Source organism: Falco punctatus (assembly GCF_963210335.1).
Source record: "Falco punctatus genome assembly, chromosome: 1".
NCBI classification, from domain to species: Eukaryota; Metazoa; Chordata; class Aves; order Falconiformes; family Falconidae; genus Falco; species Falco punctatus.
In genome coordinates, this window is record NC_137580.1 from 107,879,430 (window position 1) to 107,900,127 (window position 20,698).

Sequence of the window (20,698 nt, forward strand, 5' to 3'; positions counted from 1 at the left end):
CGGGGCACGCGCGCACCCGCACACACGCGCACACACGCGCACACACACGCACCGTTGAGCAACGCCACGGGGGCACCGGCACGGGCACACGCAGAGCCCGGCCCGGCCCGGCCCGGCCGGGGGGCGACGCAGACGCAGCCCGGCCTCCCGCCTCCCCGCGCCGGCCGGTGCGTGCCCCCGCCCCGCGGCCGGTACCGGTACCGGTGGCGGTGGGGGCGCGGCGGGTACTCACCCGGCAGCGGCGGCGGAGCGGGGCCCGGTGCTGGCGGCGGCGGCGGTGCCGGGCCCCGGCGGCGGGGCGGGGCGGGGCGGGGCAGCTCCGCACCGGGGCGGGCACTGCCGGCTCTGCGCGCGCCGCTCGGCTCGGCACGGCACGGCTCGGCACGGCACGGCTCGGCACGGCACGGCACGGCACCGCACGGCACGGCTTGGCTCGGCACGGCACGGCACCGCACGGCACGGCACGGCTCGGCTCGGCTCGGCTCGGCACGGCACCGCACGGCACGGCACGGCTCGGCTCGGCTCGGCACGGCACCGCACGGCACGGCACGGCTCGGCTCGGCTCGGCACAGCAAGGCATGGCTCGGCTCGGCTCAGCAGGGCACGGTTCGGTTCGGCACAGCCTGGAACGGAACAGAACGGCACGGCACGGTACGGCCCTGTACGGCGGTGTCCTGCCCACCCAGGAACACTCAGGCGCTGCGATGAGCACCCCCTGTGCACAGCAGGCACACGCACCCGCCCGCTGCCACCCCGCCGCCCCAGGGTGCGCCCCGGCGATGCACGGCTGTGGCACCCCCCGGCGATGCACGGCTGTGGCACCCCCCCGCGCCCTGCAGCGCACCTCCCTGCTCAGAAACCCCGCAGCACACGTGCACACCTGCTTTTGCACAGCTGCACACACAGGTAGCATGCTCGCGCCCCCAGTGCATGCACAGCAATGTGCAGTCCCTCCGGCACACCCCTGCAATGCACGCACGCTGGTCCTTGCCATGCAATGCAACACACCTGCTGGAAAACATGCATGTCGTGTGCTCACACCAGTGCACGCACACCCCCATGCATTGCACCAGTGCACACACACACATACTGCTGGGGTTCCCCTTGTAGGGGATCTGGCACAGGGAAGGGCTGCCAGAGCAAGGTGGCCAGTCCCCGCTGGCCATGCTGAGCCTGGGGAATACAAAGCAGGACATGGCAGAGCCACCTGCAGAGCCATTTTGCTGCCGACAGTTGTCCCCATACCGCCTGTCCCCAGGGAGGGCTGCAAGCCTGCAGGAACCAGACTGCTCAGGATGGTGCCTGGCTGCCTTGGCTGGGAGATGGCACGTGATGAATGATGAGCATCCTTCAGTGTGCCCAGCAGCGAGCACCACAGAGCCTATGTTACACCCCTTCCACTCGTGTCCAGCTTTGGGATGTCGCATCAGGGTCCATCAGATCAGCTAAAGCCCTATGGGCCACCCCTGGCCACCAACAGCAGGAGGCCGGTGGCAACCGCCCTGGGGACGGATGGTTTAAGGACAAGCCCTGCAGTCTGTGCTGGGCCAGCTGCCCTTGCTATCAGACGTGGGAGCAGTTGGGCCACCCCTGGGCCCTTCGTGGGACGTGGATGGCCCAGCAGCCCTGGGGAAGCTGGAGCAGGGCTTGGGGAAGCTGGACCCCAGAGACGGGCATCCACGAGCTCATTCCAATAGCACTTCTCAGGGAGTGCTTAGCCTCTGCTGGAAAGCTCAGGATGGAGAGAGGGACTTGTGGGGACAGGGGTCTGCCCCCAGCACTGCCCCTGCCACCTCTCACTCCTGCCCTGCCCTGGGGCACCCCAGAGTGCTCACTCCAAATCCCTGCAGCTGTCTGTCGGGGGCTGAGTGGGTGCTCCTGGCTCTTCTGCAATGGAGCTGTGAGCGTGGCAGGGCGAGGGGGACTCCGGTCCTCCCTGCGGCTGCAGCCTCACCACCGTGCCTTGCAGCGCAGCAGTGCTGGGTTGCACACCAGCCAGAGGCTGAGCCTTGCCATGCATGGGGGAAAGGTCCCCTCTGTCCAGCCCTCAGCACAGAGCAGCTCGGCACCGGCAAGCACCACTCCCATGAGCACTGGGAGCCCCACCAGCTTCACCCCCACTCTTGGGACACCCGTGCCTGGGGGTCACAAGCCCTGTTCCCTCACAGCGGTAAGGCTGGGTGTGATTTTCAGCCATAGCACATACCCAGGGCACAGCCCTGATGTAGCAGCAGAGCAGCACGGGTGTGCAAGAACATGGCAAGAGCAAGCTGGCAGCTGTGCAAGGGGCCCTGCACTTGGCCCTGGGCCGAGGGACGCAGCAGTAGAGGAGATGCAGCCCCTGCAGCAGCAGAGGACGGCGGCAGTGAGCACAGCCACCTGCTTTTGTCATGCTTTCCTTTGTCCCAGGCACGTGGTGCCAAGCACAGGGAGCCGCAGCCATCTGGAGAGCAGGGACGGGGATGGGTGAACTGGAGGGGAGGCAGAGCCCTGGCTTGGCTGCCAGGTGGGTTTCCCAGCTGTCGTGGCAAAGGGACACGTCGTGCAACTGTACCTCTGCCCTGCCTCTCCGGCACAGGCGGATGAACAGCTGGTTACAGCCTGCGGCAGCTCCTGCTTCCTTATCGCGCTGGGCAGGCAGTGGCAGGGCTGATGCCGGTTGGAACCACCAAGCCGTGGGACACCACAAGGTTCCTGGTGTCTCACACAGCCCTGCCACAAGCAGCCACCCAGCGGGGCCAGCCTCCTGCTACCTCCCAGGGCTAACCACCTCCGTGTGTCCCAGCAAGGCGGGCAGGTGCCTGTGCCCACAAGATCCCATCCGCCCTCTCCAGCCTCCTCTCCTAGGGCTGGGCTGCCCTGAGCAGCTCTCCCCTGGCACGGTGTTTCACAGGCACCAGCAAACCCCACATTCACGGAAAAGTTTCCCTGTCACCCTGAGCTTTCCAGGGAAAAAAGCTCCGGTGCCAGCAGCATTTTGGGGTGCCCCTGGCAGATGCAGATGGCTGGCTAGAGCAGCAAGGGCCCTGAGCTGGGCTGGAAGGGGAAGCATCTGTTTCACAGCACCACAGGGTTTCCTAAGTAGGTCACTGCTTTTTTATAGTCTCTGGGATCTAGAAAAACCAGTTGTTCCGGACAACCCATGGACCCGCCAGCATCGTCACAGCAGTGGCTCCCCAGGCGCTTGCCCCCGTCCCCCCCAGGTCCCCGCCGGGGGGTGTGTGGGCTCCTGCCCTGCCAGCAGTGCTCGGTGTGAGCTGGGAGAGAAGGTGAGGAGCCCACGGCAGCCCAGGCCCTACCCTGGGGTCCTGCTCTCTGCCCAGGGTGACCTGTCCCTGGTCATGCCTGACACGGAGGGGCTTTGCCCCCACCCTGCTCCTGCCTGGGGTGGCTGCCAGCCCCGGGCTTTGCCCTGGGGTGGTTTTCAGGCAGAGCCAGCGTTTTCCCTTGGCAGGGGGAGCCGGGTGGCGGTGTGGGGTGCAGGAGGTGCGCGGCGCCGTCCAGCCCCTGCACACGCTGCACACCCGCATGCGCCGGCCGCGGCCCGGGCTGCTCGGGGTGAGCTCTCCCTCTAGTGGCACCGGGCTCCTGGCAAAGCCTCCGCGGAGCCACGGCCGGGGCATGCCCGAGGGGCTGCAGGGAGCGGGGCCGAGCTGCAGCCTGGCCTCCCCCTTGCAGCCAGGGGTGACGGGGCAGGGTGCGCAGCGGGGGTGCCCTGAGCATTTACGGGAGTGTTCCCACCGCCAGCCCCACATTTGGGGAGCCCCGCGGAGGGCAGGTGGCCCTGTTGCTCCCCTTCCCTGACCCAACATTTGCTGGGACGTGGCAGTACGGACCACCCCAGGAGCTGGTGTCCAGCCTTTGGGGTGCAGCCTCACAGCTCTGCTTCCCAGTGACACCCCCCTCCCAGCTTTGCCATCCCCATTCCTGCAGAGCACCCAGGCTCCAGCGCAGCACCCACAGCCCCCCACCCCCTGGCTTCCCCCCGCCCTGGTGCAGCCATGGCCGCAGGAGGGGTCTCCCAGGACCCCGCTGGGCCCCCTCGGGCTGGGCTGGGCGGGTGCCATCGCTGCAGCACAGCCCCGCCAAGGTCCCCTGGGCTGGGCGCCAGGCCGTGCCGCAGGCAGCGCTGACGGGGCGCTTTGTTTTGTGCCGGCTGCCCAGCAGGGAGACAAAAGGGGCAGTCAGACGCGGGCGGTGCATTGTGCCGGCAGCCATGCGCTGAGGCAGCAGCCCGCGCCGCCACGCTCGCCTCGTGACCCCCAAGGGCCCGGGCCTGCGCCCGCCATGACACCCTGAGGCCTATGGTGCCCGCCCCACCAGGGCTCTGAGGGAGCCCCGGTGGGGATGGGGGAGCCGGACCTGGTTGCCATAGTTACCGTGAGGCCTGAGGCCTAGGGGTGCCTCGTTGCCATGGTTACCGCAGGCCTGAGGCCTCACAGGCCCATGGCGGCTCCACCACTGGGCATGGGCCCAGGGCGGTGGCCATGCTGTGTCGGGCTGGGGGGCGAGCACCGGGGCTCAGGGTGGCCTGGGGGCCATGGCTGCTGGGCCAGCGAAAGGGAGGCCCCACACCGGCTCCCTCCAAGTGGGGAGGAGCAGCCTCGCAGCCCCCCTTGCCTGCCACGGGGCCATGGTTGGAGGAGGGTATCCGCACCCACATGGAGGCAGGGACCCGCCGTGGCCGGCAGAGCAAGGCAATGGTGGCGCCCAGTAGACACACAGCCGAGCCCACCACCCACGGGGTCTCACCGGGGGGTCGCTGCGCCATCCCCACCACGCCAGCCCACACCAAGGCCGGGCCAGCCCCCACACTCGCCCCGTGACGGCGCGGTGCATTGCCCCTGGAAAATGCCAGAGCAGTCAAACCGTTGAGTCATTTGTGCCCAAGATTATCTGTGCAAACAGCCGCCCCGATTATTTTTTTTTTTTATTATCAAATTTTTTTTTTCTTTTTCCCTAAGAATGTGGCTCAGACCATGGGGATGAGCAGCTGAAATCTCCGGGGATCAGCGGGACAATGCCAGAGCAAGCATTGTGCTGACGGCTCTGCAAACGCTGGCACCGGCTCCCGGCCAGCAGCACCCTATAAAAGCTGAGCCGCTGAAGTAGGCAAACATTACATGGGCGAAGCAGCAGTAACCGCCTGAGCTAGGTGAGTCCTGGGACCGATCGCACCTCTCCCACCTCGCCCCCTACTCACTTCTGCTGCCTCCGGCTGGCCGGGCAGACATCCTTCCTCCTGCCTGGTGGCAAAAGACACCCAGAGGGATCGTTGCCATTTCCCATGGCAAAAGACAGGCTCACACGTCCCTGCTGGCAGCTGGGGTGGCTGAGAGCCCCTCTTACCGCCGGGCAGCCCACCCCTGGCACCCACCTGGCCCTGGCCCCCAGCACGGCATGCTGGCTGGCATCTCCCACCATTAGCTGGAGGCACAGCTGGGGTGCCAGGGCACGGAGAGAGGAGCAGGCGGGTCTCTTGGACACTGCCAGGCACATGGCAGCTGGTGCTCCCTGCCGCAGCTTCCCGCTATGGCTCTCGGCAGTCTTTTTCCTAGCAATGGCCTGGCCTCGGGGAATGAGAAAGAGGAGCCAGGCACCATCCCCGGCAGGCATGCAGGCTCCATGCCATGGCCGGGAGGAGGGAAGGGGTACTGGGGCGGCGAGAAGGGAGCACCCTGCTTTGGATGTGTCCCAGAGCCCCCTGCCATGCCCTCCACCCCATCCTGCAGCTAGCAAGAGGGTCTTGCTGTGACTGGTGTGCCTCATCCCCAGCAGCAGGGCAACTGCCTTTCAACAGGCACCACAGGCAGTGGGCACAGAGCCGTCCCCTGGCTCCATGAGCAGGCAGCAGGGATGCACAGGGGTGTGCTCTGGCGCAAACGGCTTTTCCTTCCTTCTCCAGACACCGTACCAGCAGCAAAGATGGCTCAGACAAACCCTCTGCCTGTCCCCATGGGCCCATGGAAGGTACGTCCTCACACCCCTCATATCTCGCCTTTCCCTGTGTGCAGGTGGGGGACAGGGAGAGGGGCAAAGCCAGTTCTCCGGGACCAGGAAAGCTGCACAGCGAGCTGTGAGGCAGGGGGAAGCACAGGAAGCCAGGCTCCCCTGTCCTCTGCCCATGGGAACTTGCCTCCCGCCTCCTCAAACACCTCCTAGGTGTTTTCATAAGTCTCTTTGCAGCACCCTGGCCAGCCATGCCCTGCTCTTACCAGTCGTCCCGTGCCAGGCAGTTACAGCAGTCCCCGAAAGCCACACGCTGTTATTCGCCCTCCCCTGTCAGTGCAGGCAGGCAGGGCCGGCAGGGGCCAGCCAGGCACGAGGACTGCAAAGGGGTCGGTGGGCACCGCAGAGCCAGGAGGTGAGCAGCCCTGAGGGGTCTGGCAATAGCTCCGGGGACACAGCCCGAGGAGGGAGCTGAGAGGGAGAGAAGCAGCATGTGCGCAAGCAGGGCGCACCCCGCCGAAGAGGAGAGCATCAGCCGCAGCCCCCCGGGGAGTTCCCTGTTGCCCTTTCCCCCGTTAATCCTCTTTGCCCTAGAGCGTTCGGAGCAGAGGCCGGGAGAACCGCCAGCCACAGCCCTGCCACCCACCCGTCCCAGAACGGCTCCGCTCCTCTCTCCAGACAGCACCGCTACCCCGGGAACTGATCTCCACAGGGGTGAGCAGGAGAGCGGAGCGGGGGCCGGCATGCGGCTCCCCCGACACCAAGGCAGGGCGCCGTGGGGCCAGCAGTGCAGGGACACACAGAGGTGTGCGGGGCCGTGCCCCAGCCCAGAGGGGTGCCCAGTGCAGCCTCTGCTGGCTCTTCCCCGGATGGACGGAGCGCAACCCTCCGTCTCAAAGAGGCGCTGAATCGCTTGGTGCCACTGCTGGGCAGTTCCCAACTTGGCAGCTCGCTCTCCATTCCAGATCACCGTCTATGACCAAGAAAACTTCCAGGGCAAGAGGATGGAATTCACTTCAGCCTGTCCAAACATCATGGAGTGCGGCTTCGACAACATCCGCTCCCTGAAGGTGGAGTGTGGAGCGTGAGTACCCGGCTGCCAGTGGTGGGGATGCTTTCCCAGGTGGGCTGGCAGGGCGAGGGGTGCCTAAGCGTGGAGCAGGGCTGTTTGTCCTCGCTCCGCCCAAGCGCTGCAGCCAGGGGAAGCCAGGCGTGGGGGATGCCACCCTCCCAGGGTAGAGCAGCCAGCCTTGGGCAGCACTGACACAGACAGAGGGCCAGAGGACAGTGGCAGCACCTCTACCATCATCCAAAACTGCCTCCCGTAGTCTTGGAGCAGCCAGGTTTGGAGCTCGCTGGTGCCCCTCAGGGATGGTGACCAAGGATGCAATGAAGATCAGTGCTCATTGAGCAGCTCTTGAGCTCAGCTTGGTCCCCATCCCGCCCTGTAACCCCACGAAGCACCGTGCCTAGAGAACCACCTTTCTTACCCTGAGCCCAGCGCTGCGCTGTGCAGCTCCCCAGGGCCAGAGTGCAGCCTTCCACAGCCTGTGCTGGGCTGCCCGCTCGCTGGCAGGGGTAGGGAGCAGAGCCGGGCTTCTCCGCGTGCACGGGAATCTTCCCTGGCACAGGCAAGACCTCTCCCGAGCTACTCCGAGACACTGTGTGTAAGGAGCGGTCCCTGTGGCAAGCATCCCGCTGGGGCGGGGGAAGCAGACAAGATAGATTTGCGCTGCTATATTTAGGGTTTGTAATGCTAATGGGATTATAGCGGCATGCGTGCTCGCGCCGTAATCAGCTCACTGCTCCAGTTGACATGTTCCTAATCAGGCTGTTCACCTTGCACGGGGGCAGGCTGGCTGTGGGATGTGGGGCTGGGGCTCAGTTTGAGTCAGTGGCAACAGGCCCTTGACCACCCCACCCCCCCGGCTCGGCGTGCCCCTCAGCACCCTGCGTGCACCCTAAGCAGGGGGTCCGTGGGCTGCACAGCCTGTGCCATCTGCCTTCCAGCCCCCAGCCCAGCCTCTGCCTCCCCGCTTGGCTGCGGCTGCCCCTGTCCCTGCTCTCTGTACGGGGACATGCCCAGGAGAGGTCCCCACCCTGGGGACAGGCAGGGTGGAGGCATCCCACTCACGTCTCCTTTGTTTTCAGCAAAAGGGGGACGAAGAAAGGGGAAAGGTGGCGGGTCCCTGCCCTGCCCAGAGCCAGATGTGTTCTGCCTGGTTTGGGCACAGGAATTCAGGTCTTTCCAGCTGTGCCAGGTTGTAGTTGGGAAGTAAGCAAGAAATAAGGCCTTTGGGAGAGAAGGGCAGCTGGGATGTTCCGTGGCACCCTAACACAATGCCGATCAGTGTAAATAACCACAGAGCGGTTAGGGGAAAGCAAGCCACCCTCGCAGGCTGGGCCCCTGGCGGGAGGGACCCCATCACCTGCTGCAGCTGGGGATGCCAGTGCTGCCACGCGGGCTGCCTTCCAGGCACCAGATGCGGTTCCACGCTCCCCAGGTTCCCTGCCCACATCCAGCACCGCTTCCTTTCCTCCCGAGCTGTGGGCAGAGGCCAGACCCGACCTCCTCCTCACACCTACACCCGTGCCCCGGTGCCAGCCCCGAGCAGGGGGCCCGGAGCTGCCACAGGAAGCCCTGGCAGCCCTTGCTCTGTTTTTGCAGCTGGGTCGGTTACGAACACACCGGCTTCTGCGGGCAGCAGTTCATCCTGGAGAGGGGAGAGTACCCACGCTGGGACGCCTGGAGCGGCAGCAATGCCTACCACATCGAGCGCCTGATGTCCTTCCGCCCCGTCTGCTCCGCTGTGAGTGGCCTGGCTCCCACCGAGCCGTCACGTCTCTGATCCCATTAAAATGTCCCAGGCAACAGCACCAGGCCAAGGGAGTGAGGTTAGGGAGGACAAACAGTCTGCAAAGGGCTCTGCGGGTGGCAGAGGCTCCTTGGGGTGGGCTCAGCTCTGCCCCCACCCCCAGCAGGATTTGGTCTTTCTGCCCTGTTTTCTGGAACTTTTAAGGGAACTTCTAGGCCAGCTGTACGTGACCAAAGCTGGGGGGTAGCCAGCCTGAGATGGTAGCTGTGGCATAGTGTCACTGACACCTCCCAAGCCAACCCCTGCCTCATCTTGGCCCAGCAGCACCCTGTTGAGCACCTCCACCAGTCTGGGCTTTGGGAAAACCAGCCCCCTCTGAAGTAAATATAAAGCCCAGGGTGTGAACACCTCCCTCTCCAGTAAACCCTCTGAGCAATGCCATAGGGAGGGATGGTCATTGCCCACCCACCATCCCCATCCATGCCAGGGAGGGAGTGCTGCCTCCCCCTAACCCCCTGCTCTTCCCCCCCCCCCTCAGAATCACAAGGAATCCAAGATCACTGTCTTTGAGAAAGACAACTTCATCGGCCGCCAGTGGGAGATCGGCGATGACTACCCCTCGCTGCAGGCCATGGGCTGGGCCAACAACGAAGTGGGCTCCATGAAGATCCAGTGCGGCGCGTAAGTGATGGGCAAAGGACCATGAGCAGCAGGGACAAACCGCTGCCATCGCTGTGCCACCACAGCCAGAGGGGGGACATCCCGTAACCCCTGTGCTTACCTCTTGTGCCCCTTACGGCCGCCTGACGATTCCTTTTCTTCCAGCTGGGTTTGCTACCAATACCCTGGGTACCGTGGCTACCAGTATGTCCTGGAGTCCGACCACCACGGAGGAGACTACAAGCACTGGAGAGAGTGGGGTTCGCATGCCCAGACCTCCCAGATCCAATCCATCAGGCGTGTCCAGCAGTAGTTCTCCACTTTCCAGTACACCTGTGCAAGGTTTCTAAAGCTCACCGGCTCCCTTTTGGTGCTAATACTCCCCTCCTGAAATAACCACCCCTTCTTGTACTGCAACTGCTTAGGGAACAACACTCCCAAATGGTACCAACTGCCACAATTGCCAATAAATGTGACTGAAAGAAAAAGATAAACCAGTCTGGTGGGTGTTTGCTGTTGTGTGTTTGGGACTAAGGTCACACATCCCCATACCAGTAGTGGGGACCAGACTCTTCCCAGCCTGTTTTAAGCGGGACTGAAGCCTAGCGGGGCTCACGCTGAGGCAAGTTCATCCCCTGATTGTTGCACACACAAACCGAGCAGCCAAAGCCCCGCTTGTTGCGGCTCCGCAGCCGCGTGGCTTCCTCCCCTCCTTGCCCTCCTTGGTAAAGGACACCGCACTCTGGACCCCCTGTCCCCCTGAGCCGTGCTGGCACTGGGCACCCGTGTCCACACAGCCACTCGTGTCCACACAGCCACCCGTGCCGTGCTGCTCGTGGGCTCTGTGGCCAGCGCTGCCAGGCCGAAGGGGCTGACAGTTGAGTCATCAGCCATACAGCATCCCCGGGGCCAAGGGATGCTCCCTGCGAGCGCAAAAAAGAAAGTCACACTGACACCCACAAACTTTAAAATTTTTATTCAACAATTTACATCACTTATTGTCTGTCTTAACGTATTCGATCTACACAAATTTTTTTTTCCTGATAAAATAATAAAATTTGGATAAATTTTGAAGACCTGTTGGTGCAGAATAAACAAAATTTCAGGTAACTTTTTTTTTTTTTTTAAACATTTAGTGTGAAGTATGACATCATTGGTAAAGATATATCATGCCATTACAGCTCATGGACATTACCTATCCTTACAGTCCGTGACATCACCCATACCAGCGCAAGGGGCTGTGCCAGACACAGCTACAGCAGGTATTACACTAACTCTTCTAGCCACCCTCTCACGACTGGGAAAACGCCTACACTTTTCCAGCTGGGCACACAGAGTGCATTAACCTAATCGGAAATACCGGGAAAGGGAGAAGGAAACAAAGACTACCTTTACCGATTCGTGTGGTCACACACTACAACATCGACACAAAGAGGGGCTGCCCCTCTCCGCAGGTCAGAGGTAATTCAGCTCCTGAGCAGGTAGAGCACAACCCCTCACGGCGATTTTAATACACACCAGGAAACCAAACGAAATGAGAACTTATCGACGGCGGAGGCGGGGGGTGGCAGGAGAGGAGAGGGCCCTGGCGGGACCTCTCCTACCCCAGCCCGCAGTCGAAGCGCGCGGTTGTGTTTCACACCGCCCTTAACACTGAAATAGTCAGGGGAGGGGGAGAGAGGGGCATCCGTCCCCCCAGTAAACAAGTTGAGGACCTTCAGGGGCTCGCACGCCGCTGAAGGTGTGTAAGTACACGTGTGATGGTAGATAGAAAAGCAGCCCTGTTCTGTATGAAAAAAAGCTGTCAAGTTAGTACAAATTTCTGCCACGGCGAAGGGAACACGAGGAGAAAGCTGTCAGCGTCCTTCTCCCGACACAAAACCCCGACTCTCCTGCACAAAGGCTCCGGGCTAAGCAACGAGTTTCCAAAGGTGGTACCTGCAACCCAACGCACCAACTCATGAAAACAAAACCGAAATAAAGCTCTCGCTCCAGAGACCAGAGGGAGCCTACCCTTCGCTCCAGCGGGCCATGGACCACAGCACCCGCAGCGGGGACGGCGAGGAAGCCTGTCCCTCCCGCCTCACAGTGGGAATACACAACAGTAGGGTTCCTCTTCAGGTAATTTTGTCATTAGAAGCCTCAAGTTTGCCCACGCCACCAGCCTGCGTCGCAGCAGACTGATCTCCATCCCCTCCTCAAAGCTGCTTCATGTGGGGCCAAGCCATGCGCTCCCTGTCCTCATCAACGCCCGCACACCCGGCAGGATGCTGGCGGGTACCACCGCCACGCTCTCGACCAGAGAATAAAAGGGCACTCGTTCATCCGACGGTACGAAGTGTATCTGAAACACAAGCCAGCACACCTCGCTCCCTCCAATTCAATTACTAAAGTAGGCTCTTTAAAATAAAAAAATAATATATATATTTATATAGCTATACAGAGAGATACAGAGAAAGCAAAGGAGAGAGAGGCTACTAAAAAAATCAAGAAGCGCCAGTTTTCTGCTACAGCTGTCAGCAAAGAACTGTCACCTTACATCATACCCTCCGAGATGGTGAAGATAATGCAGGCAATGACAGCACAGGAATGCAAAAGAGGGCAGATAAGTCACTTCTGGTAATGAGACACAAATTAAACTTTCAAAACATGTGCATAGCTTTATTCATCTGCTTCAAACTAACCTTTTCACGGAGCTTCAGCGAAACCCGAGTGTGCAAAATGCATTTCTAGAAAATAATGCAAGCAAGCTTTCACATTTACAGTGGCAGAAGTACAGAAAGACTCAGACAGAAATCGCACATTGGGGTGAGTGGGTCGGGAGAGAGATGAAGAAACAAGAATTGCACAGCTTCGTATTCTGAGTCACTGACTGCAAACATAAGCATTTCTATTTTGTTAACTTGAAGCAAGGCGTGTTTACTTGTCCTTTACAAAAAAAAAAAAAAAAAAAAAAAAAAAAAAAACCAACAAAAACCTGAAAAACCCCCACAGTAACAAGAACCACAACCTGGAAGGGAATGAATGCCCTGGGTGACGGGATTCCCGGTGCCACAGAGAGCCCCAGCTCCAGAGCAAAGCCGGTTCCAGACCTTCACGTGTTTTGGCTTTGCAGACAAAGCACGGCGACGCTTATTTTTGTCTGCAGGAGAACAGCAAAGCAGCTTCTCTTTCTCTCCCCTCCAAAGTCACAGCAAATGGCTCGTGTTAGGACGGGGAAGGTGCCACCCCACGGGACATCATCCCCAAACTGTAAGCCAGCCACTATAGGCAGGCTCAAGCCCAAGTCTCCTTTTGATCCGATGGGTCACCGGGACAGTCCTGAACCCTCGACTGTAGATGGGGCACGGTCATCGTGCTGCCAGCCGGGAGCCTGGCCAGCCCACAGCGCGTCCCAGCAGCTCACGCAGCACCACAAACTCTCCTCGGCAAGACTAAGCACACACGCAAGGCACATTTAGTCAGATGTACACACACACACATGTGTGTAAAAGAGCAAACGCTGGCCAAAAAGAAATGGATGCTGAATAAACTCATTAAACAGGCAGAGAGTTCTGGCCTATGGTATTTACATACGATTTTCCAGGCAGATGTAATTCCCAAGCGTTTTTCCTACACAGCTTTAGACCTTCCTTACTCTTCCCTCACTTTTACAGAGGTACTGTTTATTCTTCCTAAAGGATCTTCTAGAAATAGCCAATTCCCTTTTTTTCTCCAGTAAACCCCTCGCTGAGGGCACGCAGCCCCTCGTGCCAGCCCAGCTGTGACCCATGAAGATGAGAGGTTCTGGACCTGCCCATCCCACCGCAGCCCCTCGATGCAGCGAGGCGTCCCTCCACTACTAAGCTGTGGGCTTTCACACCCCAGCTGGCACGTTTTGGCTGGAGAGGTGGCCTGGCCTTGTTTTTTTCTTGGAAAACATCCAATTCTGGGCACTGACCACTCCCCAGCATCCCAGCGGGGGCATGGGCAGGAAGCGGGCCGTGCAATCTTTAATACTGCTGGTTAACTTCACATTGAGATAAAGCATTAAAAAGGTCTTTTTGCAGAGATGAGCAATTTCCTTCCATAGACAGATTCAAACAGAAAACCAAAATATGAAAACTGGAGACGAGACAACAGCTGATTGAGATTTTTCTACCTTATGAGTTACTCAGGCATCGCACCCGACCAGCCATGGAGGAAGGAGAAGTTGAAAACCTCAGGGATTTGCACTACCCTCACAATAGCAGCTTGAGAAAAGGAAGGAGAGAAAAAAAAAAAATAAAAAATGCACAGTGTTCTCTCAAGTTAAAAGAGTTCTCCTTTGCTTGCGTTTGCATAGAAATTCCCGTAGGTCAGCACCAAAATCAGGTACAGCCCTCTCCTACACCTCGGCTCCCCCAGTTCCTACACTACTCGCAGAGTTAGTGGCTGTGTTACAGGAGGGTTCAACTATCCGCAGAGGAACTATATGGTCATGTCAAAAAAAAAAAAAAAAAAAAAAGTGCATCACACATTCTTGATTTTCAGGGTTACTTATAGCAGCAGCAGCATTAATCCAAGACAATGAACAGTTGTAGAATCGTTCTTAAATGCAGCAACACTTAATGAAATGTCTTCAGGGAAGGTCTAAGAGGGTCCTTCTCAAAAGGATAAAATGAAAATTAGACTATTCAATATAGACAAAAAGGAGATAAAACAAAAAATTAAAGACACAATCTTATTTACATTAAAAAAACATTCTTGTTAAAATCTCTTTACACCACCTAAGCAAAAAAATATAAAGCAGAAACTCCTAAAGCAGTATCCGTTTTTGGAACCCTTAGTTAGCACCTGAGGAAAGACCATATGGAAAGCAGACAGGTTGGGTTTTTTTGTTGTATTTTTTTGTATTTTTTTTAGAAAACTCTAAGTTGTGTTTTTGCTAAATGTTCATATGTTCGCAGTACACAAGTTTCATACCACAGAAAGAAACGAACTATTTTTTTTTTTCTTCTTTTTAAAGATACTCTACTCATTAATAAGGCTGTAGAAAAGGGATACTGCTATCTTACAAAATGGCTTTAGAGCTCTGGACGCGTTATACGAAGCTTTCTTGATTAACAGTCAAGATAAATACAGCTCAGCATCCCCCGGGGAAAGCACAGGTACGACGACTGTTGCTCCCGCCCCAGGACAGAGCGTGGCCCGACACCCCCAGCAGCGTGACTCCGAGGGTCTCGTGCCAAGGCCACCGCCGCGCTCTCCTGTACCTCCCCGGACACCCACCGCCTCGGTGCCACCTCGGAGGATCTCGAGCGGGATACAAGGCAGGCAGCCTTACCCTGTGGTGTAACACGGACTGTGCAAATGTCTAAAGCTCTGCAGTCTCTGGAAGGCAGCGCAGACCAAGATCTTCTGCTCCTTCGCACCAGCCCAGGTTCTTGCTTCTCAACTGCTGGCACAAGGGCTTCTTTGCATGGAAAAAATGCTCTTGCAGTGACCAAGGCTAGAATTACTCCATCTTCTTCGGCTACTCTACCACGCTAGTGGCTCCTCCAGCCCCAGCCCTCCTCCTGCCTTACGCACCGGTGTGAAAATGTGTAGCAGCTTTAAATGAGGTGTAGCCTTGTTCTCTCCCCTCCCAACCTCGACCATCTCCCCTGTAAACAGCCTCTGTAAGAAAAACAAATCACTATGGACGTACATACAGAAAAATCTTCTAGGGACGAGACTCCTGAAAACTTCGGACACCATAGCAATTTACTGAAAATGCTGAATCAAGAGCAAAAACTGAACGCACAGAAAAACTACCAGCAGTTCCGAAACACTGTGAATGCCATCGCTCCCAGATGTCCCTGAGGTCACCCACCAGCCACTTCTGAAAAGGATGCTATCGTGCTACGGCAACACTGTTGAAGGTGAAGAGCACTAATTACACACGCAACTGAGAGGACAACTTCCACCTCTTTTTTTTCAATTTTCTTTCTCCTAGAAGGAAGCGATTTTCCTTTCGATTTAGCTAGGCGATTCACCCTGCCAGCCGCTCCCAGCTGCCGAATAGCTGGCATACTCGCAGCCTGATGAGAATTGGCCTTTCTTTCCCCCCATGTTTCAAAGAAGTTCACAGCAGCTACGGAAGGCAAACAGTGGGATTTACAGTTCAGAAAGGGCGATGGTTTGAAGTGGGTTAGCGACAGAATCCACGCCCTGGAGCTACCCACGTTGTTAAAGAGACTTCCAACAACTAAACAGACAACTGAGGTGGGTTTAAACCAAACAGAAACGCCAACCAAACCTTGAAAGCCATCGTGTTGCCAACCCACCAGACAGGTGGCGTGGGAGGAAGCAGAGAGGCCGAAGGTCCCCAAACCACTGTCACTGAGATGGGAGCACGGAGCAGCTTTTACATCATCTCTTGGAGTGGATGGCACACTCCCTGATCCACTAAAGAGAAAGCAGATCCTGTGCTGGATCTGGCCGGTGGTACGCACTCCGGCCACGTTACACCAGACCCTGTACAAGAGACACCGACAGGACCCGCCGGCAGAGGAGCAGCAGTGCTGAAAGACCAGAGAAGAAAGGAGACAGCCCCTGCCCGTGCAGAAATCCTTACTCCAATAAACAGCCTGGCAAGAGAACCGGAGGAAAGGGACTCATCAGACCCACAACGGGAACAGAAATGGGAGAGAAGCCTTAACCTGAATTAATATCTTCATAGCTAATAAAAAAATAGGTCGTGATCTTACCCTTGGTGCCACTTTCCAATACTACATGTATTTAAGGGTTTTTGTTTTAAAACTTACTCAGTGTAATGAAAACAATGGCACAAATAAATACACGCTCACTCTCCTTACGCAAATAAGATGCTCGCACACGCACCGCCAGTTCCTCACCCCCTCGCACGCAGACACCCTTGGGTGCAGACCCGGGAGAAAAGGCTGCTGCACCCCTTCCCGGGCTGTATTTGGTTTATGCTACAGTACTAATACTCTGAGTCAAACAAAAACAAAACATGAGACTTATCAGTAACACCTTAGCATTATTTAAATGTGCTAAATTAGTCACAGCTCAATTTCAGGTTTTTTTTTCTCTCTTTTTTTTTTTTTTTTTTTTTAGAAGTTTACACAAAAATAATCAGAAAACAGATTAAATCTTAAGATATTTTTAATAAGTGCTCAGTAAAGAATTGTGTGAGGACTTCGGGAGGACTGCAGACAGCAACAGGGCGAGTTACACGACAGCACGAGGAAGTTTCTTCCACGGTCCTGCCTGGCTCTAGGCAATAGTCTATCCCAGAAATGCCAGCAAGCCAGAGCTACAGGAGCTCAGAGAGGATTTCCTAACTGCTTAGTGCTGAGCACACACCGTGGAGCTCATGGAGACAGACAGACATTTGAACAGAGAATGGTCAGAAATACAGCAGAGAAGCTGCAGAGGGTGTTTGGATGGGTCCCGCCAGCGCGGGCCAGGCGCAGCCAGGCAAAGCAGCAGGGACAAACACTGGGGGGAAAAAAAACCAACCCAACCCATCGCTTGAACCGTGTTTCTTTCAGCACTTCTTTCGCTATTTAGAAGATAGACTGGACTAGGCCAAGAGGAGCATCCTCAAATATTCAGCAAGACTTGGATCTTTCTAAACGTGCAGGGTCAGATTCAGCACAGGTTATTGCTGCTCAGCTTCCGCATCGCCGCGCCCGACAGCACATCTGGGGGCAGAGGTACCAGGACAGCACAGACCCCAGGTAAGCAAAACAGGGTTTGGTTTTGTCTTTTTTTCTTTTTTTTTTTTGTCTTTTTTTTGTCTTTTTTTTTTTTTTTTTTTTCTTTTTAATGGAACCCAGCCCTTAAGGCGACAAGTGACTACACAAGGCAAATAAATACACAGCAGAGCCTTAAAGCCAGTAAAAACAAACTGGAAACTTTGCTATTAGCCTTCAACTTTTTGGAAATAATAACAAAACCCCCCAAAAAAGCACATTTCTTCCACCTTAATTTTCCCCGTCCCACTGTCCAGTTTGTTCAACACTTTAAAGCTCAGGAACGCCCCAGCTCTTCCACAGCAGAGCCAGAGGTGATTCCAACTTTTGGCAAGCAGTTGGGAGACTCAACAGAATTAAAAATAGGAACATCAGAGGACTAGATGTCGGACACATCTGTAAACATGTTATACATCTGAAAGTTACACACACCTGTAAAGGTGGTACAGTTTATAGGTGAAACAGAACTATTTGTGACTGGCCAACCACACATTTCTGAACCTGGACTGATACAATACATGATTTACTATATAGTATTACACTACAGTATTATACTATATAGTATTTTATACATAAAATGGAGTAGGCAATCCATAGTCAAACTTCTAAAACTAAGCGTGACAGAAAGCTAGCAATCTTACAAAAGGTACAGAATTAAGTTTCATTGTCCCACCATGAACTTAAGCGTCTCATTTAGGAACAATCTCATTAAAAGAATAAAAAAAATTAAAAAATGCATGCTACATACTCCTAGTTAACCAAAAAAAAAAGAAAGAAAGAAAGAAAAAAGTGGATAAATCTAAGCACAAGGGGTAGGCAACAGTTTTGGGCTTATCTGCTTCCTGTAATGCCCCACAGGGTCCAGTCTAATTTTAGGACACACCAACCGCTGCTGACCTTGATACCCAGACATACCTGAGCCAGTATTTGGCCACAAACACCCACAATGAGCATTGGGTATGTCAGGAAACCCATTTTTGCTTTATTCGTTGCTTGCTCTTGCACTGGACCCTGTGAACTTTCTAACTTTTATAAAAACCCAGAAAAACTACCCAACCCCAAGACGATTTGGACACGCTACACAAGCTGCAATGGGACAGAGCGGGTTACACAGCTGGAGCCTGCAGTCTGCTCAGCCTTCTCTACCACTGCTAGCAAGCTTTCCTTTCCTTGGGATTTTTTTTTTTTAATTTTTAAATTATTATTTTCATTCCTAAGTCCTCCATTTTTGTAATAAAATATATTTTTATTAAGAGATAGTTAGAAGCAGAGCCCGGAAATACACAGAGTGCATTAAAATATAAAAGAGCATTTCCAACGGGCAGGTGCGGGAAGCCCAGCCATTGGCGTTCTATGGACAAATTGAAAAGGATTCAAATTCCCATTTTTCTTTTTTTTTCTTTTTTCTTTTTTTTTTAATTTTTTTTCTTTTTTTTTTTAAGAGAAAAAAATAATTCAAGAAGGGTGAGAGTTAGCAGAACTCAATTCCTCTTCAGTTTTCCAATGAAAATGGGAAAAAAATCCAGCACATTTAGTGTTAGGAGACAGACAGAGCAAATATGAAGCACCTACAGTTGAAAGCAGAAGTTGTTTTGCCTTTTTTTTTTTTTTTTTTTTCCCTCCCAGTAATGCAATGGCATTAAACTGTGGGAACAGTGTTTTTTTTGTTGTTGGTTATTTTCCATATTAAATGCCTAAACAGATTGCTTATTTTTGCATGTTGTCTCTTGAAACGAAATAACTCTTCAGTTGCAATAGTCCAATGTGTAACCGGAGCCAGGTCAACTGTGTGACTTCACCATGCATCCTAGAACTGCAGTATAACCATCTTTCCCCCAGAAGAACGATGCTTTAAGACAATATCCCCAGCATAGGATTGCTGCTTTACTCCTGACAAAACATGCGGATTATACTTCTCTGGAAAAAAAATAAAAGAAACTCTGCAAACTTCAAGGCGTTTCTCCAGCATTCAATGGAAAACAAAACAGAGAAAAAAAAACCCCAACAAATAGGGGGCGGGTGGAAGGGAAAGGGGAGATGAAGGATAGTGAATCATCCTGATTTCCCTGTGATTAGTGTCACTACAGTCACAGAACAAGAAACAGAAACCTTGTCAAGTGGAAATGCCTCTCCAGTGGGTTGCTGCTGCCCATGTAGATGACAGCAGGAACTTTAGAACCGGGCTTGTAAATCGAGTCTGTATTCGTTAATCACTTGCATTCACTCTTTAAACAAAAACAAAACGAAAAAACGAAAAAAATCTATTCAGTACCGGAGATTAAATAATCACGTGTGTAGTCTCGTTGAAATAAATTTTCAGATTCCTTAAGAAGTCTAATTACTTTCAGTTGCCATTTTTAAATAACTATATATATATTTGTATATATTATCCTGTGATTCTAGTTATGGTTCCTCTGCTGCACTGAAGATTTAGAAGGAGCATAAAAGCCTTTTGTCCCCCATGAACAGCACAAATGCTGCAGAAAGGTTATAACAGGCAGTCTCGTCTTGCTACCTTCATTGATCCGGGCGATCCATGGCTTCATCATAAGTGATTATCCTTTTGGGATCTGGAAAGAAAGCAAAATCCTAAGTTTTTGACAAGCTGCCTTCAGGACCCGTGGCTGAAGACATTCCCAAGAGATCTGAGAAGTAATTAGCCGTCACCAGACTTTTCCTTAGGACCCCCAGTGATACCACCTCCTGCAGATGCACTCGGGAGCCAGCAGAGCAGGATCAGTGCTTCGCAACCCCGGGCAGCAGCACCCGAGTCTCCAAGCACCACTCTACCCACAAGCTAACACAGAATGCCTTCACAGGTGAAGTGTGAGAATACACCAGAATTTAAAAGTTTTTCTTGGGTGTGACACTCTACACCAGAAATAGAAAGCCATTTTGTATACACACAGGGAAGACTCATTCAATCTAGCTTGACACTGTTTTTATTGCTCTTTTAGAGACTCTGCTTCTCTCTGAACACCCCACGATTAAGGTAAAGCTTACTGTCCTGTATTTTAGCAATCCAAAACCCAGGTAAAGTCAGACTACAAACAGCAGGCGCTGAAGAACTAAACACAGGCACCTCCCAGACACCAAAACAATCCACCCCCATCGCCCATCTCAACAGAGCAATTTGGTTTATTTATTCTTTCCAACATCCTTACCTTGCTTCTGCAAATTCCAAACAGATTCCATTTCTGTGGAGGCAAAATGAGAAGACCGTTGTTATTATGCAGATTGATGCTGCTATCAGAGACAACTCCCAATATGCTTTTAACTTTCCGAGCGTGGCACAACGCTGCTGCAGTTGTGCTGAGGCTTTCAGACAAAGCCAACCCCATCCAGCCCAGCAGTGCAGCCCCAACCCAGCCCACAGGACGGCATGAATTTGATGTGAGGGATCCAGCAACAAAAGGCAGAGATATGGCTGTAACGTGGTCTTAAGGGTCAGAGGGCCAAACTGAGCATCAGAAATATCATGGCCATTTCTCCTCTCCTACAAATCACAACCTTAACTTCAGGCTTTAGTAGTCTGACTCCAATGCTGCTTCG

The 20,698-nt window shown here is 54.7% G+C and overlaps 3 protein-coding genes across 32 annotated transcripts in view; 1 reads left to right on the forward strand and 2 right to left on the reverse strand.

Moving 5' to 3' along the window:
- MYO18A (myosin XVIIIA) overlaps positions 1–312 on the reverse strand; it is a 38,920-nt gene extending 38,608 nt beyond the window's left edge. For all 16 annotated transcript variants that reach the window (XM_080401996.1, XM_080401995.1, XM_080401994.1 and 13 more), the window contains exon 1: positions 233–312. The gene's annotated coding sequence lies outside the window, so the exon portion shown is untranslated. The remainder of the gene's footprint in view (positions 1–232) is intronic.
- Positions 313–363: 51 nt separating this feature from the next.
- On the forward strand, positions 364–18,577 carry CRYBA1 (crystallin beta A1). 3 transcript variants are annotated; one of them, XM_080402351.1, is made up of 9 exons: positions 364–651; positions 3,104–3,269; positions 4,965–5,155; positions 5,906–5,970; positions 6,544–6,663; positions 6,915–7,033; positions 8,618–8,759; positions 9,304–9,446; positions 9,591–18,577. In XM_080402351.1, exons 4-9 carry the CDS (start codon positions 5,926–5,928, stop codon positions 9,736–9,738), a joined length of 717 nt encoding a protein of 238 aa, XP_080258477.1. In that variant the 5' UTR covers positions 364–651; positions 3,104–3,269; positions 4,965–5,155; positions 5,906–5,925; the 3' UTR covers positions 9,739–18,577. The 3 variants fall into 3 exon arrangements, with proteins under 3 accessions (XP_080258477.1, XP_080258476.1, XP_080258478.1); XM_080402350.1 differs by lacking the exon at positions 3,104–3,269; XM_080402352.1 differs by lacking the exon at positions 6,544–6,663 and having other exon boundaries at positions 401–3,269.
- The window catches only part of NUFIP2 (nuclear FMR1 interacting protein 2), a 43,713-nt gene continuing 33,400 nt past the window's right edge, over positions 10,386–20,698 (reverse strand). For 12 of the 13 annotated variants that reach the window (XM_080402226.1, XM_080402224.1, XM_080402231.1 and 9 more), the window contains 2 exons: positions 20,311–20,343; positions 10,386–19,716 (listed from right to left, as the gene is read on the reverse strand). In XM_080402226.1, coding sequence (XP_080258352.1) covers positions 19,664–19,716; positions 20,311–20,343 — 86 coding nt within the window. In that variant the 3' untranslated portion in view covers positions 10,386–19,663. The remainder of the gene's footprint in view (positions 19,717–20,310; positions 20,344–20,698) is intronic. The other variant, XM_080402225.1, reaches the window with a different exon arrangement.

What these genes read in the sequence shown, in the direction of transcription:
- CRYBA1 (XM_080402351.1), top strand. Translation starts at nt 5,926, where the DNA reads ATGGCTCAGACAAACCCTCTGCCTGTCCCCATGGGCCCATGGAAG. An exon ending in TCCCCATGGGCCCATGGAAG is followed by an intron (nt 5,971 to 6,543) that starts GTACGTCCTCAC and finishes TCTTTGCCCTAG; the next exon opens with AGCGTTCGGAGCAGAGGCCG. An exon ending in TCCGCCCCGTCTGCTCCGCT is followed by an intron (nt 8,760 to 9,303) that starts GTGAGTGGCCTG and finishes CCCCCCCCTCAG; the next exon opens with AATCACAAGGAATCCAAGAT.